General features: G+C 43.4%; 1 protein-coding gene across 1 annotated transcript; it reads right to left on the bottom strand.

Moving 5' to 3' along the window:
- On the bottom strand, positions 1–22459 carry BLTP3A (bridge-like lipid transfer protein family member 3A). Its single transcript, XM_085302293.1, has 21 exons — positions 22394–22459; positions 21753–21941; positions 20096–20134; positions 19526–19617; positions 19088–19277; positions 18493–18633; positions 17747–17917; positions 16358–16535; positions 15178–15264; positions 14439–14603; positions 13707–13849; positions 12749–12890; positions 12030–12223; positions 9711–11263; positions 8785–8981; positions 8118–8269; positions 7875–8022; positions 6970–7235; positions 6063–6171; positions 5499–5620; positions 1–4127 (listed from the first exon to the last, which is right to left on the bottom strand). Exons 1-21 carry the CDS (start codon positions 22457–22459, stop codon positions 4002–4004), a joined length of 4470 nt encoding a protein of 1489 aa, XP_085158419.1. The 3' UTR covers positions 1–4001.
- Positions 22460–27214: the final 4755 nt, after the last annotated feature.

Below are 27214 nucleotides of genomic sequence, written 5' to 3'. Positions count from 1 at the left end.
TAAGGAGGTTAACAAGTTTAATTTTTTCATGGTTCATAGAACCAGTAAATGCATGAGTGGAAATATACTGCAACAAAGTTCCAATACTGCCTAAGACTCAAATTCAAGTTCAGACTTGTACATTACCCCCCTGTACATACAGTATTCCCCTTTGAGCACGCTTCTCCTAACTAAATGTAAGAGATGCTGAGGCCATGTGCTCTGCCTAGGGTAATGGTATTGTAACACAAAGAATTAAGTTGGCTCTCATCGTAACACAAAAAGAATCCTTAAATAAAAGGTTATAAAAAGTAAACTTTACTATTCATCRGTCAAGACACTGGAGTTTTTGTGCTCCCCTGTTCTACATATGTACCATGTAGAAAGGAAGTGGGTTTTTTTTTCCCCAGTTCTTACTAGTATTTAAAGAAGTGGAAGTAGTTAAATTTTTCTTAAATAGAATAGGTTGAATTGAGTTGCTGGAGCAAGAAACTTGCTGTAAATAACTTGGCCCCAGCTCTGTTCACTCTACATGCATGCAAGGGAGAAGTAAGTAATTCTGTGACACCGCAGGTAGGCATCAGCCTAGGAAAATGCTTTTCACCCAACTCCTTTCCCAAGCTGGCTGTAGATGAAGCTTGACATCAACTTAAAAAGTCATGAAAATTTGAAAGAGAAGACAAGCCTCCCACTTTCAAGCAATTAGTGAATAAAAAGCAAGAACACCACTGCATTCCACCTAAGGCAAGCATTCTTATATCTCTTGCTTCACAGAKGAAGAGGGAGCAAGCACAGAAGCATGTAGGTACAAAGTTCAACTTCTGTTTATGGGGGGTTTTGTGCAGTTCAGTGTTGTTAGTTACAATTAGCTGTTTGCATATGGATTTGTTTCAAAGCACATCTGTGGATATGTAGATGCTTTGTTACCTCCTTTCTYACTATGAGAACTGTTCACAGCAATAGTCTCATCTTTACCACTCACGGTAACTTGAACCCCAGCTTTTACTTCTGAATTCTTCTATGAACGAGGCAATAGTGGTGAAGGAAATGCCCACCGATGCTTAAAAAGTTAAAGTGCATTTTCCTCTTGAAAGCAGACCCGACAGGCTGCTCTAGTACATTTTCCATCACGGGCAGTAATGCGAATCTATCCTGTCAAAGGCTGCTTGAACAGGGGGTGGGTCGCAGGGGGAGGGGGTGCTCCAGAGAGAACAAGAAGGTTGTCTGACAAGAATGATCCTCTGCTGCAGAGAAAAGGAAACTCACGGAAGTCACGGCATCCGAACAGCAGATCTAGCACAGGCAGAGTGGATGGTGCGGGTGAGCACACTGTGCACCACTGCAGAGCCTTCTAGAATTCAGCTCCCCCTGCTTCTGCCAAAGGCAAATATTCTTCCCTCGAACTCATTTGTGCCTGCTTGCTTCCAGAGTTTCTAGAAGGAAGGTCAGGCTTTTGCAGCTGCTGTCATGTCTGATTTCAGGCACTGGTCAGTCACATCTTGGCAGACAAAGAGATGGCAGAAACACTGGACTCCATCAGTATAGTCTGCCCCAAGGCTGTCTGCTCAAAGCYGGCATACACGCACTAATTCCAGGAACTGGTGTTCAAAGCTACCTTCAGTCTAATGGATTCAAACACTGAGTCAAGATGATGATCTGAAGAGTGACAGTTACTTTTACCATCCGTTGTCTCTATCTCATTCTCTTGCATGCCCTTTCTTTGGAGTAAGCGCTAACAACTGCAAGGAATTCATTTTTGGCTCTTCCTAAGCTGCAGATCACCAGCATCTCCAAATCTAACCTAGCACTGTAAATATGTTCCCATTCTCCCTAGGGCTAAACAAGAACTAAAATGATCTCAGAAGTCTCTTAAAGGGAAGTGTTCAGCAGCTCCAGCACTGGGTAAAGGGACAAGCGTATAAGAGCACAGTAGAAAAAACAAACCTAAGCTGTTTGCTTTCTTTCATTTAGCTCCCAGACCTCAACTCATGGCTTGTAAATCAGAGGCTGCTCCTAACATAGCAGGCAGGATTCAAATCTTGTTTTACTTTAGCTAACTAATTTCAAGGGACTTAAGTAGAAAAAATAGAAGAAATGCATAAGATTAAGGTTTGGGGGAGTGTGCTCAGCTAAGAAACAAAATAAGCATTGTTTAACTCTTGTAGACAGGTGTAGTTTTCAGCTGATTAATAAAGGAAAGTCACATATAATCTCATTGTTGCTAGCACTGAATGTGTGGCAATCACTTTGTTTTACATGCAGTAAAAAAAGCATGTGCATCAGAAATGGTACATTCAAACACAGAAAATGCATCTGGAGAAAATCCCCAAAGTTTGAAATATGTTAAAGAACTCCACACACAGTGAAGATGCTGTGTGTTACAGGGGAAGGAACAGGCTGTCATCTGCAACACAGAGGGGGCCAAAACTTGCACTATTTGGTATCAAAACACAACACAAGTTCATTTTGTAACAGTTTCTCCCTTCATAACTGCCCTTTACTGCAGGTAGCAACGCACCTGCATCCTTGTTTAGTACCTCAAACATGTATCACCTGGACTAGCAGAACAAAGAAATCACATACCAGTTTGCCTTCAGGAATGGGTTCGATTCTTACACTTCAAAAATAACATACTTTAGTTTTTAATTAGTGCTTCCTTCAAATTTTACTAGGGTGGGCTTTTTTTGATTTTTTTTATTATTATTTTTTAACTCATAGAGGCAGTTTCTTTATGAATTAAGTCAGTCACCATCTGASCATGGAGACTTCTTCCTCTCCAGGAAAATAGCTCCAGAGAAGGTGAGAATACAAACTGTGCTCATCACCACAGCTGCCGTTTCATCTCCATCCCATAGTGAGCTGTTAATAGTGTCAGACTCCACACAAGGAGGCCTAGTGCATATGCTCAGCATCCTACTCCTGACCCACACACCAATATCCTCGTTAAAGACCAGGCATGAGCTCAGCACTAATAAAAAATACATGACTAAGAATGCAGACGCTATTTCCTTGTACAGCCACTGCCGCTTTCTGCTTCTCCACTGGTGAACCTCTGCTATGAAGACAGCGTGTACCCCAAAGGAAACATACAGGTGATTCTATCCCATCCCATGACTTATCCAACCTCCTTGACTCCTCTTCTTTGATTGCAAAATTAGAGAAAGATTGAATATTCCTTTGTAATGAAATAATGAATTCCTTTGTGCTTCACCAGCAATGAGGGCAAACTTCATGGGATTAAGTGAGAATGAACTAGACTAAGGCTAATATACTACTGATTCTGTCCTGACACAGCAAATTACTGTGAAAGAATCTGAAGGAATCTGCTTACTATCCTGGCCCTGTTATGCAGACAATAATCAGCCTTAGCCCCCTCCACAAGGGGGAAATCCCTTCCACATCTTCAACACCCACTGACCCCCTAAGTTTCCTTTTCATGCAACACCACATATGCTTGCCACATCAGAACTATGAGCAACAATTTCTGGCGTATCTATCACTTCTCAATGTGGTAAGTTAACTGTACTCCTTTTGCTGTGCTCTTTGGCATGTGTAACTGGGCAAGAACACAAAAAGGAAGATTAAAAGAAGCAGAAACCTCAACATCAACCACCTCTAGATGAAAGATGAAGTAGAGGTATTCCCAGGCTGAAAGCAGACTGTCAATACCACTGCACAAATGAAGAAACACTGGTCGTCCCGCAGCTTCTGACCTTTTGTTTGTAGACTGAGCACTGCCCTAGTTCAGTGGCAGACGGTAGCACCATATTGCCAGGATAGAGTGAAGCGGCTGCAAGCTGGTAGCTCCTTCTCGTTCCTCCTCCCCTGTCGCCCAGCCCAGCCAGGCCTTCCTTCCTTTCTCCCTCTTTCAAGTTTATTTTACAATCACAGTTGGTTTCCATTCTTTGAGGTGATCAGTCTCCAGTGGGTCGACCCATTTAGCAGCAATAACCAAACTAGCCGCCTTAGTGCTGGTGGTGGTCTCCACTCCTCCTGAGCAGCTCCAGCCTGAGCCTTCACTGTCAGAGCTGGAAGAGGGGATTGTATTTCCTAATTTCCTGCAGAAGGCGAGCCTTGTCCATGTTGGCTTCTGCAAGAGCTATTTCCATGGTCTGCAGCTCCCTTTGCAACTCAGGCACTTCCTTTAACTACAAATAAGAGGAAAACAAACCAGGAGTTCCCAAAGGTAAGCAGCAAGGCAGATCTGACTACACTGATCTGCTCAAACAGGAGAACCAAAGGAGGAGCTTTTAAGATGAATTACACTACATGCCACAACCACACAAAGCTCACTAACATGACCCAGTTTGACTTGCAGGAGTAAGTACTTGCCAGCTGGTGCCTGTAGACTTCTGTACCTATTATTACAATCAGCTCAGGCTGTCAGTGACAGCTGGGTAATGACTACTTACTCCCAAGACTTGACTTCACCTTTCTAGGCAGAGCAATAAGACTTGCAGCAGAGTAAGCTTTTCCTGCAAAGTAGCTGATTTTGGCTGAAAGTAAATATACACATACATAGAAAGCAGGATAAAAACTGGGCTTTGCTCTGTGTTCCTTCTTACTTATGGGGTTGAGACACACCTGTTCAGATTTGTTAAAATTAACATGGTTGTTGGAGCAAGCAGGTATCTGGCATTCTTATTTCTTGTCTCCACAATCAAAGTTAATTTTGTTCTCAAACACTACCAGTGAGACTGCACCATGGCTTTATGGCACAGGATAGCRTTTTCCTTGGGCTCTCAGGAATCTTTTTACTCAAGAATTTAGCCTTTGCACATGTTCCTATTAAGTTCAATAATATCAGCAAATAAACTGATGTCAAGCTACTGTAATACTTGTGTGGTCCAGTTCTATCAGGGCCCTAGTACATGAGATGCTGAAAAAAGGCAGAAGAGAAGGTCTCTGCACTAAGTGGAAAAGAGAAAGATGAGAAACAATGTGATGAGTCCAAGGTCACCAACTCACRAACAGAATCGAAGTCCCAGTTCGGTTTACCTGGTCGGTCACATTGCTCCCTTAATATTTATCAAACAGTCCTTGCACCAGAGAGGATTTATAAGCATAGAACACTGTATTTAAAAATAAATCAATAGTCTGAATTCCAGATAGATAAATCAAAATGTAAAGTTTACACTGAACAGTAGAAATTTTATATGACCTGAAACTCTCCCTGGCTGTAAGACTCACTCTGCTGACTGAAGTTCTCTCTTGTTTTCTTTGGTGGAAACCTTCTGATTCCTGTTTTTCTAAAAAGAACTGGACACRGTGGGAAAATGGAGCCCCTCAGAAAAACAATATATTTTTAAAAGGGAACAAGAGATTATGCTAGGCAAGRTACAAATTGGCCTTACTTTTGTAATCACTGGAAAAGGAGGTGCAGACTGCTTTTATGCGTGCTCCCTATCTGGGCACACCACACCTATCTAACTGCAAACACATGAAGACAATAGACTTAATTTTCCAGCCTACTGCCAGCTATCTAGTTGTCTAGACAGCTGCAGACAGCAGTGACTCACCTGCAATCCACGTATCCCTCCTGCTGGGGCTGCCAAGACACACACTGCTGGAGATGGAGTTGTCTGTTCCTTAAAAGCTGACACAGGTTTTTCCTGTTTTGGTGAGCCCTCCCCTTGAGGAGCTTGAAAGAAGTATAGAAAATATTCAGGTGTGGACATTTATACATCAGGGTACTTAGGAAAAAAGGAAGTAAACAATTCTTTTTTTTTTTCTTTTTTTGTTTTTCTTTTGTAAACAGGAAAAATCTAGTCCCCATTTTAAGGGACTAGACTTTAGGGGACTTTCAGGGAGAAACCAAAGCAATGGAAGAATCTGTCCTGACCCTGTGAGCTCAGGGAAACATCAGACATGAGTTCACACTGCCAGGCCATTGCTTTAGGTATTCAYCTATGCTGCCTGAGGTATCACATTTGCTAGCCAAACAAATCAACATCCTTCCCAGCAGTGACCATCACATCTCACTTCCAGTCTCCTCCAGCACCAGGCACAGCAGAGCATTCTACCTCCAATAAAGCCCGGGGGGCACCCGGGAAGAATAACCGAGGAACCCTGATGTCRCTGACCTGTTAGATAGAAAGCCCCATCGTCTCTGCGCTTCACAATGATGTGATCTACTGCCAAGGTGATGGGAACAGGGCCAGGGGAGGTAGGGTAGACCCGGGGGCTGTCATCCTGCGAAGAAACAAAGCAGAAAAAAGATGAACTGCTGTGACAGCTCTAGCAACTCTGCAAAGAATTCCACTTGCCCCCAGCCTTCATAGGAGTAATGTTACTAYGGGCAACACCACCAAAGTAACCCATCATACGGAAAAAAATGGCTTCACAAGGCTGCACAGGGGTCTTAATTTTTCTACAAAGCTCTCCCACAGAGTTCTGTTGTATTCCTAAGAAAGGCTGGGAAGATTCCTACTACCATCTTCCTGAAGGTGACCTCTCACAGCTGCCCTCCTGCAAGTTCCTCGTTCAAACTCCCATCAAAATAAACCCACTATGCCCTAGGTAGGAGATTTTCATGCTGCTCTGCAGCAGCACTGGCTCCTGCTTGTCAGGGCAGCCAACACATTGCTTTCAAAAAGGTTTATCAAGGACTTCTGTCAGTGACTCTGTCCTAAGTATCAACCATCTCTTACATGGTTTTCATCTGTAGTTCTCAAAACGCTTACAGAGAACGTCAGATAACTCCTATTTCACACAAACACATGGGGGAAAAGGTATTTAATTCTCTTCTCCTCGAGTCTGCAAAACAAGCATCAAACAAGGCYAGGCAAACTTAGACTGTAATACTATCACTCAACAATTCTATTACGTTACTTTTTCATACATAGGGTAGTTTTTAGGAACAAAATAAAATACAATCAGGAAAACAGGACCTCTACAGAGTCTTCAAGCAATCCAACCGCATATCTTCCCAAGCAAAATCTTGCATGTGAACTCTGCACAGGTTACCACCTTGGTTCCCCAAACACTCACCTTCAACGTGATTTTAGCGTTCACAATTTCTATCTCCATGGGGATCACCTCTGGGATTATTTCGTCCTCAAGAAAGGGGCCAAGGTTAGTAAGGAAGGACATGAAGAGCTCTGCTGTGTAACTGTGGACCAGCATATGAAGGAAGCCATTCTGAACAGCAAGTGGTGAGTGCACAGCAGCATTAGGTCCTATTTCAAGACGCAAGCACACTTCTGGCTGGGTCTTACTAGCTTCAKGGACTGAAGGCTTCTCTACACCAGGATCTCCTAGAGTTATAGCAGAAAGATCTCATTGCAGAAAGCAGCACCAGTATTAGGACATAAACTCAAGATCTGTGTCTTGTAAAGTGCTTTACTGTCCACTTGCAGAATGGAATCCAGCTGACTCTAGTAGCAGTCTGAAGCTTTCCTTCACATGAAATAAATCCAGGATTCAAAAGACTAAGAGTTCACATCACAGAAACTATCACTAGAGACAGATCCTATGAGTCCCCAGATCTATCTTTCTTCTCTCACCATCTCAGCACATCTTATAACTTGTCTTAATTTTGCATTTACATGAGTCGACCAGAAGTTCATGACTCAGCTCTCCAAAGCTGATCTGGGTCTTTCCACTGCTACCTCAACTCCATGCAATTTTGTAGTTTTACTTTGCCCCCTCGTGGCTATAGGGAGTATTGTAAAGGACCAGCAGTCCAGGAACTCCTTCCTACTCGCCCTTTCATATGAAGTTTTGGATTGTAGTTGTTTATGGCGTCTTTTTTAATTCCAGCTAAATCCTAAATATTTGCACTAGATGCAAACAAAAATACCAGTTAAAATGGAAAAAAATGGAAGATTCCTTAAGGATGGCTATTACCAAGTGCAGTTATAAAAGCCAGCAGGCTCCAAGAGACAGAGTCTTACCTAGATAGCCACGCAGATATTGCCACATTCCAACATTGTTGAGCTGCTCTGGAACCACATCCATTACTTGTAAGGCAACGGACAAATCGTCACCCCTTGCCTCTATCCCACAGTTCATCTCATTCATCTTTAACATAAGGACAGACACCTGAAATAACAAGTGAGTTTGCTACTGGCTAAAACAGCACCAGGATTCACTTCTCACTCAGAGACAAAATTACAGGGAAAAGGAACAAAACTGACCAGCTGAAGGCTAGGGTCTTCACTCTGTGAGGTTGAGCTATTTATTTCAGGAGACACTCTATCCTCATCCTCTGCCATCGGGCTTGCTCTACTGCCTGTGTCATCGTGCTCCTGAGGGAGATGTCCCAAGGAAAGAGGGTCCAGGCTGGGTTCTGAAATGGAAGTATAAAAACCTCAGTTATGTTTCTTTTTCCAGTTTTTAAAAAAACCCGCTATTTGCCTGAATCTCATGGGCTGTCATCCTATACTAGCCTCTCAAAAACTCTCTCCAGTTCCTCTGATGGATTTAAGCACAGACCTTCAATGAATGAAGTCTACTGCAGTGCTCAGTGTACCTCACTTCCACCCACCTCCTACTACACCTTTCCCAAATGCTGTGAACCATCCAGCCACCTGCACACATCTACAGTCCTTGCTCAAGGATAGCCACATGCCTTAGAACACCATCATGATAGCACAGGGGTCACCCTCCCTACGCATTTGCACTTCCTCATCTCAAAAAACAGAGCACCGTTGTGAGCGAGCCGTTCACAATATTCAAAAAGAATGAGCAGCACAAGTGATTTCCAGATGAACGCAGCATGACTCACTTGGTTGCCAGTGGCAGAAAACTGTTCACCGGTGTGAAACAACAGTAGGAAAGAGGGGACCCCCAAGCGCGGTTTACCGGAGTCTGTGAGCAGCACAAAGCCGTCACTGCCATCGCTATCCACAGACAGCCCGTCCTCGGGGCCGCTCCCGTCCACAGACGTGGTGTCAAACGAATGTTGGGATGTTGTCCTCTTCATGGAGAAGAAGCGCATCCGGCTGCTGCCACCCCCGCCAGGAGTCACTGCTCCCTCTTCTGCTTTAGGCACAGCATCCCTACCAAAAACCCGTATAGGAAAGCAGCTTAGCCTCTGCACTACACAGGTTTTGGGCTGAACTCTGAACACTGGCGGGGCAGGCTGTAGCGTATTTAAGCCACCCCCAAGAGATGAATGTCTAACCCATGCTTAAGATCCTCTCCAAAGAGGAGAYTTGAGAGTCTCTCAAGGCTGTTTGTTTCAGTTTCTTCTGGGAAAGACTCCAGCGCACCCACTTGTTTCACGAAAAGAGAGGGACTGCCAGCACTGGCCAGCCTGGGCTAGGCCTGAACCCACAATCCAGGCTTGCTCTGTGCATCACTACCATTTAGCTAAAACAGCTCCACCATCCCCACATCTGATTACCACAAGGGGTTCAGCTGAAGATATTCATACACCAAAAATTTAAATACAAGTTACCAAAAAAGCTACTATACAGCTGTCATTTGGCCATAACATCAAGTTACTGGCAAATGGCCTGTATTTGCACTGACAACTTAGAAACTAGAGGAATTTTCCCAGGCTCTCTTGGCCAAAATCTCCTATTGCTGGTATAAAGCAAACCTCATGCCTCACAGCAACCCGAAGAGAGGCTTTGTTTTAGCAGTAAAAGGCAATTGTCTGTGGGGCATGCAGGATCTGTGATCCAAACGACAGGGAGAGAAAGGGAGCAGTCAGCCTACGCTTTGCCTCTTTTCCAGCAGCTTTGCTCCTGCTATTTTGAAGCACAGGATGACGACTCACTCACTTGGTTGGTGGGAGAGAGAGCATTTTCTGCATGGTGGAGGTCATCTTCTCCCGGCTCAGGCTCAAAGCGTCTTTCGTTATAGACATGGCTTCTTTGGTGAGGTCCATAGTCGCGTGCAAAGCTTCCTTAGTGGCATCCTTTGTGATATGCAGTGCACTAGACAACTCCACTTCCAGGTTTTTTAATGGGATGAGCTCTGCCTGCCCGTTGAGAGTGACGCTTCCTCTCCTCAAGGACTGTACATCTGAGGTTGGGCTGGAAGGGAGGGCAGGAGGGCTCTGAGGATGGCTGCTGGACTCTGCCGGTCTTTCTGCAACCAGGGCTTCCACAGCTTCATGTGCTTCCTCTATCAGGCCTTTCTCCTCCATACTCTTACTACATGGACTTGTACTCAGAGCTCCATCACTTGCAGATCTTGGGAGTCCCTCCAGTGGTGCGGTGGTTACACCTGTACSTGTTTCTTCAGTCCCACTATCCTCTGGGACTTTTGAGCTACTGATTGCTTCCTTCTCTGAACTTGTCTCTGATTTCAGCTCCTTCTCTTCAGCTGCCAGCCCCTCCTTGCTGTCTGAGGGYGAGAGCTCCGACTCTATCAGGCTTGTTGTGTCTGAGTCAAGGGATTGGGGTTCCAAGCCAGAGCCTGGCATGGGGTTCATGAACAGGGCAACTTCGGCACTGTGGAACATAACTCCTACACAAGCAGACATAGGATCTAAAGGAGACCCAGTCACTTCCTGTGTATCTTGGGCCAGCTGCTCCTGTAGTGTTTGCAAAACCTCTTTCATCCTGAGCAGCACCAAATATTGATAGTGGTTGAGCCGAACTTTGACATGAACAGATGAGGATAAAAGCATGTGAATATCAGCAGAGGATTCCAGCTCTTTATCTTCTACTCCATCATCAGTTTCACAGTCACATTCTCCCAAGACGCCCATTGTCTCTGGGACCTTGTAGATGTTCTTCAGATCTTGGTCAGTCTTTGATCTTTGGCAAATCCCATGCTCCCTGGAAAGGTTCTCATTCTTGGAATGGTTGCTAAAGCTGGCAGAAGGCTTGATTTTCAATTCAGAAGCAGCCAGTGCCTGTCGTTTAGACATCTGAGCTTGCCCCCATCTCTTGGGAAGGCATGCCCAAATGGAAAGGGGAAATGGATCAATAAAGTTAATGGCTCTGCCCTTTGAACTCTCAGCACCCTCAAAGTCCAGGGAAAGCTCTGTGAAATTCATAGACCATAGGTCTTCGGAGGCAGAGGATTTGTGAAGCACCTGGGAAAAGCCTGTGTGCTTCTGAGGTCTGTCATCCACCTCATACGCATGGCGCAAGAAAAGGGTGTGGAGAAGGCTGAAGTTGTCATCCTGAGACCTTGGGAACCGGGCATAGTTAGAGTGGAAGAATTCTGAATTGGCAAATCTGCGGAAGAGGCTCTGGAGGTCCTGGCAACTGCAGGAGGGAGCGTGGCGGGTGTTGGTGGCAGTCATCTCTGACACGCGAATGCACAGTGCCTGCGGACGATCTCGATGGTCAGTAACTTTCTTCTCCACAGGGATGTTGAGCTACAAGGAGGAGAGATGCAAGAATTTCAAGTAAAGAGGTTAGAAAGGAAAATGAGAGAGGCCATTTACACAGAAGGGTAATTGTGGAATACATAACCAATGGACAGACTAGGAATTTTACTACAGTCCTAAGAGGTTAGACTCTCAAATCATCCCTATCTTTATTATTATTATTATAAATCAGGGAAGAGAATCAGACAGGAAGGAATTTAAACTGACTTTCAGGTTCCTTTATCATCCATGGTTTGTGCAGCAGGTCAAACTTAAAAACTGTACACTTTGACCCTTCTTCACAAGGGCTTACTATCCACTCAGGCTTTAAAGTTTCCTCACAGAACTGCTAACAAGGCTAGTCAATGGCAAACACAAGAGGATGTCAATGCTGCAGATGCATGCCAACTGGGAACGGGATGAGAGTTATAAAGTGGTTTTCAAAGGCCAGAAAGCAACTTTTGGCTACTACAGACTTTTTTTTAGCTGTGTAAATGCAGCCTGCAGCAGATGACTATTTTTACACACCTGAACCATCAAGTTCGCTTCAACAGTCTTTTCATAAATTCTGACCTTCCTGTATATGCTGGGCTAGAACTCAAGTACATGTTTTATTCCCCATAGATCAAAACAAAACACACAGAGCAGACGGCCTAAAAAGGTCAAATTCCTGTTTTCTCATTCTGAACTCCAGCTGTGTCCTAGGCTCAAGTTCCTTCCATGAAAGGGAAGCAGAAAACCCTGAAAACTGAGAAAGGAAAGAAACAAACAGTACCTTCAGCCGGAAGCCATCTAGTCGAATGTCAAAGTGCTCATCATGCTTGCCTGAGTCCTCCAGCTTGTAGATGGCTTTGAACTGCTCCAAGCTGCGATAAAGATCTAGACAGAAGAGGTTTATCCAGAGCACACTTGCTGTATCCAGGGTAAGCATCAAGTCATTCAGCTGTGCATACAGGTTTGGGCACGGAACTAGAACAAAAAAGAATCAGGACGGATTAGTAACAGTCAGCAAAGGCGCTTCAAATGGTCTCGAGCTCAATGTATAACCTGTACCAATATCACCAAAGCAGAGGGCTTTAACACTCACTGCAAGAAACCTCTTGATCAAAGGGAGAAACTGAAGGGCAGCAGTGAAGTGACATGTTCTAGTTCTCCCATCAAGTCAGCTGCAAAAACCTAGTCAACGGGTGAGGCAGAACCCAAGGCCTGGGCAGACATAGCAGATTTTTCAATATGCCCCGGGCAAGTTATTTTTCAAGCATAACTCTGCCCACACGTTTTGCACCAAGGATCTAGCCCAGTTTCCAGTAGGGAAAGAAAACAAAACAAAACACCCTCCCCCAACACCTTCTTCCCAACAGAAAAGGCATACAACTAGGAAAAAAACCCCACACCCTCAGAGAAACTGTAAGAGGGTTAACACACTGAAAGAATTAAAAGTRGACTGATTCTTTAAGAAGCTTGTGAAAGAAGGTGCTAACCTTGGTTTATTACCTGGAAAGTCCTGATTGTCTGGGAAGTAATACTCTGTAAATTCAATATGGATTGCAGAGACCTGATCGGGAAGATTGAGGAATTTTCTACTACATGAAAGCAAGGTGGAGGGTTTCTTACTGTGCTGACCAGCTGTAGAAACCTGCAAACACAATGGTAAGCAGTTGTGTTAAATTCAGATTTGGCAAAATAAAATGTCCCAGTAACCCTGCAGTTTCCCACATTCAATCTACTTCATTTACATAAACATACTCTGTTTACAAGTAAAAATAAAACTTCTTCTGCATGTTAATATCTTCAGCTCCTTTCCTTTGAGGGAATTTGGTTCTTTATGTCTCCCGTAACTATTASTAAAAGCCATGACAATCAGAATTAGGTGATGTGAATAAACAGAACTGCAATCTATTTTAGCATTCTTCAGGATTAACAACATGTTGATAAATCCATTATAATGTCTGGTACTGATTATCCTCTTATGAGGGATACAGAGTATATTAATGCGGGGTCTGATCCAGTCCAGTGATCCTTTCTCTCCTGGGTCAGAAAGCAAGAGGGAAGACTTACTCCTCTCCTATCAAAATCCATGCACTTACTAATTTTTCAAAYGAACAGATCTTTTATTCTGAGCTTGCCTTATGCTTGATGAAAGTTTAGATGTGAACAGACAGGCACATAGCTTAGGATTCTGCAGAAACTCTGTGGTTATGCATGCAGTTTCCACTGAATATGAAAATTATCTGCAGTTCATACTTGGTTTAAAAGTTTTACATGCAACACAATAAAGGCATCTGGGTTCCCTGGTTGCAGATTTTTTTTTTTTTGGCTTAGATGACATGAGGTTTGCATGATTTATTTCCACTGTATCAATTAAATTATTACTTTTTTTAAAAAAAAAAAAAAAAGAGACGACACAAACAACGGACATTAGCTCATTTCCAGGCACTGCCCACGTCCCTACCTGGTGAACGTCTAGGTCATCCACTCGAACCACTACACAGCTAGATCGAAGGCGGTTCCAGGAAGGGTGCCGGAGTTGTGGTAAGCTTGAAGGAGGGACACGGCCTTTCTCTGAGGGATTTTTATGAGGACTCAGCAAAGTATCTGTAGGGATGGAAGAGCAGAATCAACCAGGGTTTTACTTATCTTCTTTGTAGTGAACTTCACCATCAATGCCATGGAGTCCCGAAAAACACATACATGCTTATAGAGTGAAAATAACAGAATCAGATTTATAAATAAATGGGCACTGCTAGGCAGTAAAAAAAAAACCAACCAACCAACCAACCAAAAAAAACAAAAMCAAAAGAACTTAGTACTTGTGAAAGAAAAACTTGTGAAAGATCAGTATGCCCTGTAGCCAGAGAACATAGTTCTTCAGCCTGGCTTTTGGTATCTTCCAGCACTCAGGGCATTTCATTACTCATTACATACTCACTTACGGAAAAAAAAAAAAAATCAGTAAACAAGCTAGGAAAGTGATTACTGCAATCTGTTCGTTCTCTCTGCAGTGTCATTCTGGAATGATACACATTTTACTTTGTCATAGAATTTACAATTTTTATTGTGCTATGGATCTCTGCACCAACAAATCAACCTGCTAAGTTAGTGAAGCAGAACTAGAGATACTGCTGGATGGAGCAAAGCTGTTACCATCTTCTGCTTTACCAGCAATTTTATCAAACATTGTTACCTGGTTTCTTTTTGAAGGGAGAAAGTGGAGTCCTGTTAAATGAAGGGTCCATTTCTTCATAATGCTTCTCAACCTTGCTTTGAAATTCACTGACCAACTTCTTTGCCCACTGTCCTCGGGTTTCCATGGCCTTGCCGTATCTCACCCAGTGCTTGCAGGCATCTCCTGCATGGAAGAAAACATCCTGGCTTTCAAATGAAGTTCCTGGATGCACGTAATCCTGCTGCTCCCCGCAAATACATGTAAATCTGTAAAGCATTTCCTTTCATTGATGACCCGATTCTGTAACATGCAATATGCAGCACACTAAGTGCTCATGAAACAAGACCAGGCTTCCACATAACAGAGCTGTTCCTGCCAGATCTTCTTTATTCAGTTAAACAGACTTTCTCCCAAGATACATCCTATAACACTTTTAAATTGATTAGGTACATGTAAGAACCAGATCCAGAGCTTAAGCAACTGAAAAGGGATCCAAATATTCAACTTTTTGGCTTTATAACAGATAGTAACTTATTCCTTGCTTTCTACTCTATTCTGCCAGAAGGTTAAACCTGGTTAAACCTACCTCATCTACAAAGAGGTAAATTAGATTAATCCTGCCCATGAGGATTTAAGTCACAAATCCTTTGTGAAGCCTTTCTTCCAATCCCGCTTGAAGCCATGTAGCATCATTGTTCTCTAAATTCTCTCTCTCTTTTTTWAATCTCTCTTCCCAAGTTGAGACACACTCCCTTACCTGCCCTGTGGAAAGGATAATAGTCAAAGGCCATCCTCCTGAACGTCAGCTGTATAGCACCTCCCAGCATCCCATGCTTCAAAGTGCCTGTGGAGAACAGGAAAAAACAAAACAAAACATGAACACCTCTGCAGTTCAAGTCCTCARGAGAATTCAGAACTGCTGACTGATTGCCATCATGGCCAATATTAGAGTATTTTCTTTTTAAAAGCGGTACCAAAACCTTTTGCTAGACAAAAAAATAGCGGTCAACAGAATGAAATTGTTTATACCAAAGAGCCAGACCTCGAATCTCAAATACAAAACTGTAAGATCACATCACTTCCCAGGCCCCCATCAATTACATTTTTCACTACAATAACCAGTGCTATGAAATAAAGACAGCAAAAACTGCACTGAAATGCTGATAACAACAGCTCAGGAGAAGGCAGCAACAGACCAAAAACAAAAAAAACAAAAAACAAAAAAAACCAAACAAACAAAAAAAACAAAAAAACAAACAAAAAAAAACCCCAAACCCAGACAAACCTGACCTCTGTAATAGCAACGGTAAGGCATTAAGATTTATTTTTTTAAGGCAGATGCGTAGGAATGAACACTAGAGACTGCTGTACACTGAAAGAGTGAGACAGAAAGGAAGAAAGGTACCTTTATCTCAAAACAAAGAAAAWGTAATTAAAGTACACCTCAGTAGAGGGGAGCTATGAGTAATACAATTACTTAATTATATATACACACAACTGAACAGGCAGAAAAATGGTCTGCTGAAGAAGGCAAAGAATCCTTGCTTAGGACACTCCAAGTAGAATGGTTGCACTGTCAAGTGCTACAATTTCTTACCAAGTGGAATGATCTATTAGATCATGTCCTATCTCCTTTGCGCAATACCAGATTGTTCCTAGAAAACATCCTCTTGACTCATCTAAGTCACTGTTAACATTTCCACTGATAGACTTCCCCATGTTTGTTCCATGGAGCCATGAAACATTTTCCAATGCCTAGCTCAGACATATAGAACTGATCTCTCCATGAACCTCGTAAGCCTAAGCCACCGCCCACTGCCTCACTGGGAATCAGTAACAGAAGAGATGTTTGCTTTCAACATGAAAATCCTCCCTCAAGAGGGAAAACTGGTAACTGGATTAATTTCTTCCTCCTGCATCTTTTCTCAGTTAGGTACCTGACTCCCGAGTGTGGCTATCATCACAGATGTGCAGGTCCAGGCGTGAGATGAGGAGGTGGTATGATGACTCTTTCATGTCATGTTTATCAAAGTATTGGCCAATGCTACTTGCACTCGGGCTGACTCCAAATGACTGAGACCAGGACTGCTGGGTACTTGGAGCAGGCGGCGTGATCTATTAGAGAGAAACAAGCTTGGTGAGTACTAAGAGAAAGCAAAAAAAGAGATTATGATGCAATTAAAAATAACCCTTGTAATCCTCCAGACTGGAAGTTATCAGTTAACCAAAGAAATCTAATTGGGAGTCCAGAAACCTGGGTCCTTCCCCATGTTCTCATGGGCAAAATTATTCATCTGCAGTTCTGCCTCATCTATRCCAAACTACTGTTTACTTATCTCAGAAAATGTTTTGAGACTTCTGGATGAAAAAGGCCAAGTATTTCTGATTTCCCCATCATGTAATCTCACTGTGCTCTCGTTCCCCAAAGCTTTCACTATCAGCAGTAATGGGCCTCTTCCCTCATGCTCCCTGTCTCTGGGAACGTCTTTCATCCTCTGCCCTTTCCATTTATTCTGCAACATTCATCAAATCATTACTCAGCACAGCATTTTGGAAACACTAAGAAAGTGGTAAGGGAGGTTTGAGGTTACTGGTAGAAACAGCTGTTTTAAGGTTCTCAAACACTGCTAAGCTGTAGGTAAACCAGAAAAAAAAATGAGAACAACTGAAAAGATTGAGAGCACTCTCCAGAGTATTAGGGAAAAAAAAAGAAAATAAAAAAGTCTTCCCTGAACTACAGTGAATCTGATGCCAAGGTTTTCCMTTGAGCATCACAGCTCATTATGATTTTATGTTGTAATTATTTATTGTAACAACAGAGGCCCTTCTCCTAGTCCTATGCAGATTGTCATTCAGAGGCAGAAAAGATTTTATCTAGAACATATTTACTGCTTATTACCAAATCTGCTGCCTATGAGACCCTCTACAGCCTCCCATACAACAGCTCCATCTGGAAGCCATGCAATTTATCACTGTTTTTCCCCTCCTTGACAGAATCTATCCCATGACTATTTAAGAACGTTTTCTAACRCAATGTTTAGCTCAGTTGGTTAGAGCATGGTGCTGCTAACGCCAAGGTCACGGGTTCAATCCCCATATGGGCTATGCTGAGGGTTGGACCAGATGATCTGCAGAGGCCCCTTCCAACCTTATCATTCTATGAACTCCCTTGGTCATTCCCTGACCCAGCACCAGGTGAGCCTACCATTTCACAGCAGGGAAACTCTGGGCACCAGGGCCAGATGACAYATGAACACAGACTCTCTCTTCCATTTTGTCCTTTCTTTTTTTCTGGCAGGCTCACATCTAAATCATGGCTCACTGACCTGTACAGACTCTGGTGCCAAGCTTTTCCTCTGCTGGGCAGAYTTCTCCATGGCTTCACTCAGAGACTCTGCATATTTCATCATTGCTTTCAGCTGAGAGTCTGTCAACACCCAGAGCAGGTCATCAAGGAGAAACATCAGTTTAGATGCCACCACATTGCAATCTTTGGTCTGAAACAGCAGGAGAGGTACAGGGACTTTAAGAAACTGCAATCATATATTACTCGTAGTACACATAAGATTTAGCAGAAACAAGAGTTGCTGCTCCGAAACTCATCTGAGAGAGAAGTTTGCTCATGTGGTGGAGATCCACAGTACCTTATCTGAGAAGCAAGCTAGTCAAAGCTACCTCCTTTTTAGGAGGGAAGTTGCTCACTGCCCCCCAAAAAAGCAAAGACATGAGATGGTTTAAATTTTTGCATCTACTCTTCATCACATTTCCACTGACTGCTAAAAATAAGGTTACTAGGCTTCAAGTTCTCAGTTAAAAAAAATGACAGATCTCCCTGAGATGTTACAACGGATTTTAAAGCTTACTCCACACGTTATCCTCTCCTAAGGAATAAACTGCTTTGACATTTGATAAGAACACAGCTGTTTCCAACAGAAAACACAGAGACAGAGCAGCTTGGACTTAGCATTTCTGAAGGAAAAGCACTGCTGCCGAGGACTGTGGGAGGAAACATGCATCATCATTGCACCAGGCAGCAAGATTATATACTGTAAAGTATGGAGGAAACATTCACCCTTCTCTTCAGAGAGATCTGGATTCTTCCTTGGTTGGTAATGAGTCTCAGAGGAGTAGTAACAGGATCCTGATCTCCATTATCAGTGGCATCTGCTTCTATCCGAAGTGTCTGCCAGGTGAGTTCTTTGAATGTCAAAACCTACCCAGACAGAGAAAAATAGGAAAATGATGAGATTTTCATCAACTTCGAGAATTAAATTGCAGCCCTAGATTATGTGGAATTACATAAAGCTACGGAGAATCTTTCAACGCACTTTTCTGTGATTCTCTACAAAAGAGAAATCATGCCCCAAGTAACATCTAAGCCTCTCTCTCTCTCTCCCTCCTCCCCCCCCCACAGTTTAAAAACAAACCAACCATGTGGGCATTCAGAGCTTCTTCAGTTTTTCTCTCAGATTAGAAGTGCTCAGAGAAAGCTCTGGCCCCAAATTAGCTCTCAGACATGCCTTTCCAGCAAGCAGTAGACAAGTTCACTGCAGCTCTTGACAGTGTGAGAATTCAGACAAGTCCCCAGCTATATCAGATCCCCGGGGAAACACAGAGCACCATTCTTCTGTGTGCATTATGACAGACAACACAGGAAAGCATTTTACCTCTCCTCTCTGCGGGTCAGTAATGCGGGTAAGCCGCAAGTCACTCTGTTGCCAGTTTGGGTTGACGCTGTAGCCTTGGAGCTGCCATAGCTCAAAAGAGGCGTGAAAGGCTTTGGAGTGAATCTTGATGGTGATGGAATTGACAACGATAAACATCCCCTCCACGACTTTCTCAGCAAAGCCATATTCACTGTGAAGAGAAGAACCCTCAAAATAATAACTTGTAACAAGGAAAGGCCCGGGCAGAGGTATGGTTGCAGGTGGCATAYGAAAGCCACAGAGATACTTTAAGGCTTGCAAGCAATTTTAGAATCACTTAAGCCTGAATCAAGCCTGAATCCAACCTGAATCCAGAGAGGTGAGTGGTTAACTGGTGAGARCAACTGCCAGTTGAATAGTACCGCGCTGGAAAGAAATCACAGGGTTTGGGGGTCTGACCTTTGACCTGCAGCAAGGGCAATGGGAGACTGTCCATTGGGGGGCCGCGGCTCTTCACATGTTCGCATCTCCACCTCCACTTTATCCAGATACTGTAAAGGAAGAACATGGGGGCAATAAAGAAAAGACTAAGCCTCAAGCCCAGCCTAACAGCCTTAGGTCTGGGACACAAAGGCAGGCATAACCAAGCTCTGGAGTCTCGTAAGACTCTTAGAGAGGCATGTGTTAAAGCTCTTGTATGACCACTGCCAGGATTGTTGGGTAATCTGAATCCCCAGAAGTGGAGGGAAACAAATAACAAAAAGCAGGCACAAGGTTGCCCTGGACTCTGCTGAGGGCTCAGCTCAGCTTCATCCTGCAGTGAAATGTGGCTCTCCTGGGACATCACTCATCTCCCAGTAAGACTATTCTCAGAACTCCCTTTCCTCTGTGTGTAAAGTGCCTAGAGGCTTTAGGTCAAATGAARATTCGAGTATGTACTTCAGAGTTTCCCTCTGCAGAATTCTTCTCATGTAGGAGAGATTAAAAAGAGGGAGGAAGAAAAGGAACGAATAAGAGARGAAACATTACCAGGCAGATTGGGTGTGTTTTCAGTTTTGTCCACTGGATCTGAAACAATAAATCTGAGGTTACAAGAGTTATCTTTACATTACATGGTTTGAGAAATTGCTAGGGGACCAAATATTCTGCTCTGAGAAGTGATCAAAGCAACAATTCATCACATCTCACTGAATCCAGGTCAAACAGGCTCACATTGACAAGTGAAAAGATATTCCAGCTGCTAGCCCTATAAATCCAGCTTAGCTTTTGGATTTCACATTATCATCACCAGCAGTAGATGTTCTGCAGATCAAATTCTGAATTTTCTTATTCCTTTAAGGAGAATTTTGTTGTCCTTAAGGAGTTTACATTAATTGCTGCTGATACTGGAAGTCAGGTAACTTTTTAAGATTGTGCATGAACCTACAGATCCATTTTATTCTCTCACAGCAACACTTATTCTACAGTTCTCGTAGGAGGGAGAACAAACGTTTGTTACTAAATTAAGCATATCTGACTAAAAAACACACAGAGCAGATGAGTAAAGCWCATTTTTAATGTCACTTGGCAGAGTAGAACCATACTTCTTTCATAGCAAGTCTCTTCTATACACTATACACTTCTGCATTAATGTAATGCAACCATGGYTAGTATCAACTGAAATTAAACAACCTGGCATTTCATATTGACTGAAAAAAAATCAATTTCTTGCTCTAAAAAGCACAAGGAGGAAAAAATTATACGAGGGTTCAGTGTGCAAAAGTRTAACTGCAAGTGCATGCACAATTTCAGGAATTATGCATGTAAACTGGGTAACCGTGGGCATAAAGACTGACTGGGTGGGGAGAGTGCCAGTTTTCACAGACACCATTCACACATTTCTCAAAGGTCACATTTTCAATAATTAAGACTTMGGTTCAAGTTATTTTGCAATATCTCACAGCATACTTAGGCTTTCAGAGAACTGCATTCGATTTCTTTCTGCGTCCTGTTGGATGTCTGTGTGACTCGTCCTTCTTTAGCATTAAAAGATAAGTCAGTGGGGATGGAGGAAGACACAGAAAACGCCTCAGCTATCAAAATAGCAGGGAAATAGGATGATCAGAGAGGCCTGTAAAATCCTAAGTGACATGGAGGTGGTGAGCAGGGAATGACTGTTCACCATTTCTTCCAATAGCAGAACCGGTAGRTTATCAAACAAAACTCATACCTGAAGGCTTGAAACAAGCAAAAGCAGACATGAAGTTAAGCTGTGAGATTCTCTGTCATTGAATGCTCTGGATATTAAAGTAAGTAGGTCCAAAAACATTTGGGCAAATCTGTGGAAATTCACTAGGGACTATTAAATAAAAGACCTCATTGCTGGCGTAAAATGTCTCTATGTTGCAAATCACCTGAAGGTGAGGAAGCACCACTGCACACTGTCCTCTGAGCTTCTGCCCATCTTCAAACATCTGCTGGTGGCCACTGTCAGAGGCAGAATGCTTGGCAAGGAAGAAGTCTGCTCAGACCCATTACAGCTATCTCATGGTATTAAAATAGCAAAACTCACCCCTGATGCACAGGGCTTCAGGTATGTGGACTGAATCACATTGGGATTCTTTATCAGAAATTCCCAGGTGATAAACACAAGCTGTCACTGAAAGCTGCTGTTGGGGAGGCAGCAAGAGCAGCCTCCTCTGCTCACCCTGATAGATGCCTTGTTACAGTAGACCCGTGTGATGGCAAGCCAGGTGGGCAGCTCCAGCACATTTTGCAGCACTTCTTCATCCAGCTCCAGGTTTGTCAGCTGTCCCTGCCCCTTCAGCGTGCTCAGGTTGATTTTGTCTGGAGAGAGGTTCTTAGTAAACCTACAAGAGAAGAAAAAAGGGGGAGTCTAATAACAGTCCCTAATGAAGCTGCTGAGACTAAAGGAGCCTTTATCTTTAAGAAAGCTATTTTAAGTGCTGTTTGCACTTAAGAACCTGCTTGCTGCTTTGTGAAACCCCTTCTGACATATTTCAACCCAAGGCATCTTAGTCTCTCTAGGGAAAAAAAAAAAAAAAGAGAGAGAGAGAGAGCGAGCGAGCTTTGTACACCCTGACATTTGGAGGCRTTTTTAAATCAGATTCAGGTCTGAGAAACTGAAAACTCTTTCTAAAGCACTGGGAACCTGAACTGCCACATGCACAACAGAAAACAGTTTCAACCCCCGAYGTGTGCCCACTCAGTGGTGGAAGTCCAATTTTCTCGATTCTTTTCAAATTTATTGACACAGAAAGTAAAATATCATTAATAAATTACTTATACGGCTGTCTCTTTAAATACCAGTCTCGCAGGCGAGCATACTGTTTGGTCAGCAGGTCCAAGCACGCAAGCAAACTCTGTCCCCAGCAAYCAAGCCCAAGCTCCCATCTTCCTCTCCTCTTGGCCACCAGCAGCTGGTTCTCTCTATTCTCAATTCCTCCTTCCCTGAGGTTCTGCTGTTTTCCTCTCCCTTGCACACAGCCTGGTATCTTCAGCTCCCTCGCCTGCTTGCGGCTCAAACGCAATGGATGAAACAGTGCCAACGGGAGCATCCAGGCTTCTGAAAACATCTGCCTTCACTGCAAACACTGGGCCCTAAGGAGTCCGGACAGGCGGTTTAGAGGGCACTAGAGCACAGGGGTCGTACGCGCTCTGCCAACGCCTCGCCAGGATGGCTGCTTTCCAGAAACGACCTTTCTGCACAGAAGACGTGGTGCGAGGGGGTGCCAGACCACTCGCGTCAGCACGTTCTGAGGTTGCAGCATCCAAAGTTGAAGGCTTCTGGCCAAAYGATGCGCTTGCTACTGAAGCCGGCAGTTATTTCCCACATCCCTCCCTGCTAATTCTAATTCTGTGCAGCAGCCCGGAGAGCAGAAGGAAAAAAGAAAGGTCTATTGTCTGGTGAGCAGGATTAGGCCCACGGTTAGTCACATGCTGCCGTTCTCTCCCTCCCTTCCCTGCCACAGCAGCACGGGCTACTTCTCTCCAAAAGGCACAAGGGCATCTKGAGTGAAGCCCTGCGAGGAGCTGCTGGCAGATGTAACCACTGTGGGAGCACGAGGTGCAGTACAAAACTGGCAGAAGTGCTAGAAACAGCTGCTGATCAGTCAACCCAGCAATTCCTGGAGAAAAATGTCCCTTTCTAGAGGAAGGGCTCGTTAAGAGAGAACCTGATGGGCAGTGACGAGCCACTGACACCAACCCTGCCCAACGACAGGGCACCTCCTGCAAGGAGAGGGTGGCACAGGCGGCTGCAAACYGCTACTGCTTTTTACCTTGATTCCCCACTAGTGTTGGGTCTGCTGCCGCCCCGGAAGCCTGAATCTCATACGGGACGCTTCACGTTGCCACTTCCCCGCCTCGAGCTCAAGGTACGCACCACCAGCTGAGTAAAGGCTCGGTTTGTAACACGCCTGCGGGCATCTCCGGCTGATGCAGGGAGGTTGACATGTTTACTTTCAACTTGATTCCTGCTTTAACCAGAGGCCCTCTAATTTAAATCCGCACAAGGAGGAGGCCAAGTTCAACGCTGTTTCTCAGTCACTGTACGAAGAAATAACACACTCTAGCGGGCTACATTCAGCAGTGGCTGCTCCACTGGAGGGGCAGATGGAGGGTACGCTGTAAAGGGGCGTCTGTGAAGGTTTGCGCTTTGCGTCCCGGCGCACGAGCTTGCCGTCGCAGGCACTGCTAAGAATTAGACCAAATCCCTCCAGAGGCCCATGCCTCTCTGCCTTGAGCTAGCGGAAAGCTGTTATAATCACATTCAGAYGGAATAGCCTTCAAATTTAAGACGTTTTGATAGGACAGCAAGGCATGTTATTTGGGGCTTACATAAAGGGAACGGATGAAGCACCCTTGTGATGTTGGGAAGTTCACAGATACCAAATTTTTATCTTYGCATCTTGAAAGAAGCTGCTTTCATCACTCAGGAGAAGGAAAAAGCAGTGAGAATGGACAAAATTTTAAACGTTTCTTGGCAGACTCGCTCCATTCATACTCATCAACAGCAACATTTTTGGCAGCATGGATTGCTGGCTTGGAGAAAAGTGAATGAAACTACTTGGTAGCTATTAGGAAAACTGGCTGTGTGGGATTGTTTGTACTTTGTTTTTTGCAAAACCTCTAACAGAAGACACAGAGCATTAAGCCAGTAACTTCAAAGGTTCAAACTCTTTTTGAAYCTGCCAGGATTAGCATGACAAAAAGGTCAAACCAGATCATTTTCCTCTCATCTTCTGTGGAACTGACACATGCAYGCACCTGCAAGACACATGTGCAACCCCACCATCAATACCATGAGCAATGTTGCATCTCCTAAACTGTCTGTTAGCCAAAAGTCAATTTGCTACATAACAGSTAAACAGACCACCAGAGTCAGTAGCATCAATGAAAAGTTTACAAGTAGCTAAAAATGTCGTGCTGTATTCACAGTCAAGGCAATGGGAAACATAAGGCAGTTGCTTGTAACAGTCATAGCTAGAAAACCCCTGTTAAGTAAAGTCTCTTAACTCGAAGGTCTGCGGAGATGAGTTTTCTCTATAGCCTGTTCTCCACTGCTTCTTTCCATTTTAAATGGCACGAACACTACGGCTTTCAAGTAACTTTCACGCCAGGCAGATACACTAATTTCACAGCAAACTGAAGGTCTCTCTCTTTCCTAAGAAGCTAACAACACTCATGTGATTTGTACTTCAATAGCTTCCTTCGGATTTGGCCTGGAAGAATCAGGCTCTTTATGGAAGCTCTCAGCTTTATTTGGCAGTTTCTGAGATCTGCTTTAAAATTTCATTTTATTTTTCAGGTGGGGAAGGTACACAAGTGTCAATCTATTTGCTCAGTCATYGACTTGGAAAAAGAAAAATCAAATAATTTCACTACTCAGAGAGCTGCTGCCCAATTCATCAGCTTGCATATCCAGAGGCCATACACCCACTGACTGCAAGAGGGAGTTCAGCCAAATCTAATTGCTGGCCTGAGGCCAAGCTATAATCGTAAATAATAAAGTTATGCTCCCATCTGTAGCTTTCTAGTTGCACTGTCTGCATCCGAGCAAATATACAGATAATGTCAGGAAAAATGTCYGAAATCATAAAACTTCTTTTCAGATCCATCTCTCTTTATCTTGCTGCCATGTCATACAATAACTTTGTCCTCAGCAGCTTCACCCATTCAAACTGGATTTTCTGCTGCAACTTCTTTGCCTGCAGTTATCCAGTAATCACCGTCTATTGTATGTAACCAGCACCTACAGCTAAACACATTTATTTCTATTAATATGCTTGTTACTATGGTTATTATACATGAGAACTAATTAGCAGCACACCAGTGACCTTGATTTTACTTAGCGACAAGACTAATCCATTGGCAGAAGCAAATAACTGTGACTTACAATGCTTGCCAGAGCTGCAGAGAGCAGATAGAAAAAACACTCAAAATACAATTAAGCCAGGAAGAGGGTAACCTGTCAGCTGCAATACGAATATAGACAAGCAATACTAAGGCTCCAGGAAAACCTCCGCAGGCAGGGTTTTTGCCTTAACAAGCATAAGAGTGAAGGAAGAAATCAAGAATTTCTGCTTTAATTTGGAACACAAGTAGGTCACTTAAATAACTACAGCAGACAGATAGAAACCAGACATGGACAAGAACTATATTCTGGTCACGGCAGATTTATTCCTTACTCAAAATCTTTCCCAAAGTCTTGCCCAGTTAGGCTTTGGGCAGGCCACGCAATAGGATCTCCATCATTTCCCTTGGGATGCTCTTCYACAATCCAAAATCTTTGTGATAGGACATTTCCTTACATATTAAAAATCATTATCACAGGAGCCAAAGATCAGGTTCACTTGGAAAAAAAGGTGCATGGCTGATTAAAGAAAAGCTGAGTGACTTCCAACACAGGGAAACTTTCAAGGAAGACAGCAGCAGAAGCTGAAATACTGAACATGTGATGAACTTGGCCAAGTGTCTGAGAATGAACTTAAAAATACTTGTGGAGGAAATAAAACTAGGCAAGTGACCAAACTTCTGTAAAAAGGGAAAAATTAGCTGCCTTGAAAACACATAGGAAGGAGAAGTCTCTTTTGGGAAGAAAAGCCAATTCACAGAGTCAGGCTTCTATAYAATTGTGGAACAATCTGTCTGGTAGGTATATATGGTACTACTCAATCAAGATGGAGATTTGTGGACAAGGAAGAGAAATACATTGAATTGGCAGTAGGTTAGACYAATCAGTATTAGAGACCATATAATACTTTGCATTAATCTAGTTGGTATAATATTGGCCTAATTTAGTATAAAGCCATTCCACATTTATAAAGGTAACTGAATTAATATCAAATTAATCACTTGCTTAGCAGATGGAAAGTGCCACATTTTATTAATGAAAATCATGTTCCAACTCCAACTCTGTGCTGTGCACAGTACTGGTGTATCTTATATATACTGGTAGCTAATAATATTTTCCTATGGTGGACACAAAGGTCCCAGTGTGATAAAACTGATGACCTCACCCACTTAATTTACAGAACCCTGTACATGTTACTATGCAACATGGTAAGAGCTTTTAGTACTAAACTAGTGGGCTTATTAGGGTAGATTTAAGTGCACTGATACGCAACTACTAGCTCCAACTTATCAACTTTCTGGTTTTCCAAGCATCAGCTACATGGTATAAAATGCTACACCACTCAACAACCCAAGGTTAAATGCAATTTCACTTGCACCACAAAGTATCTCTGTGCCCAGACCAAATGAGTTGCTAGTTCTCTGGGCTCCAAGACTACCATTATTGCAATGCAACATGACTAGGGCCAAAAGACTTAGAAATTCAAACAAAAGTTAAACTTGCAGAGGAAATCAACATTTCCAGAGAGATCATGAGAGGACTGAACACAAAGCCYGACTGCCAGGTGCCTCCTCACTCAAGTCTGCCTTCCCATCTACTCGAACTCCGAGGACATTTTCTTCTCCTAAACAGAAACRATTCATCAGCGCTTGGAAAACTGGAAAATTACATAGGCTCCAGATTAGGTACATTTCTCACGCTGCACCCAATGTCAGGTCCTTTGGTATCAGGAGACCTGTAAAGTAAACCACAAGTTAATCTGAAAAGAAAAGAGGCACGGTTTTTTGGCCGAG

Source organism: Rhea americana, unplaced genomic scaffold, assembly GCF_003343005.1.
Source record: "Rhea americana isolate MKP2758 unplaced genomic scaffold, rheAme1 scaffold_189, whole genome shotgun sequence".
NCBI classification, from domain to species: domain Eukaryota; kingdom Metazoa; phylum Chordata; class Aves; order Rheiformes; family Rheidae; genus Rhea; species Rhea americana.
The sequence above is the reverse complement of the archived record's forward strand: the minus strand, read 5'-3'. Positions and strand labels throughout refer to the sequence as shown.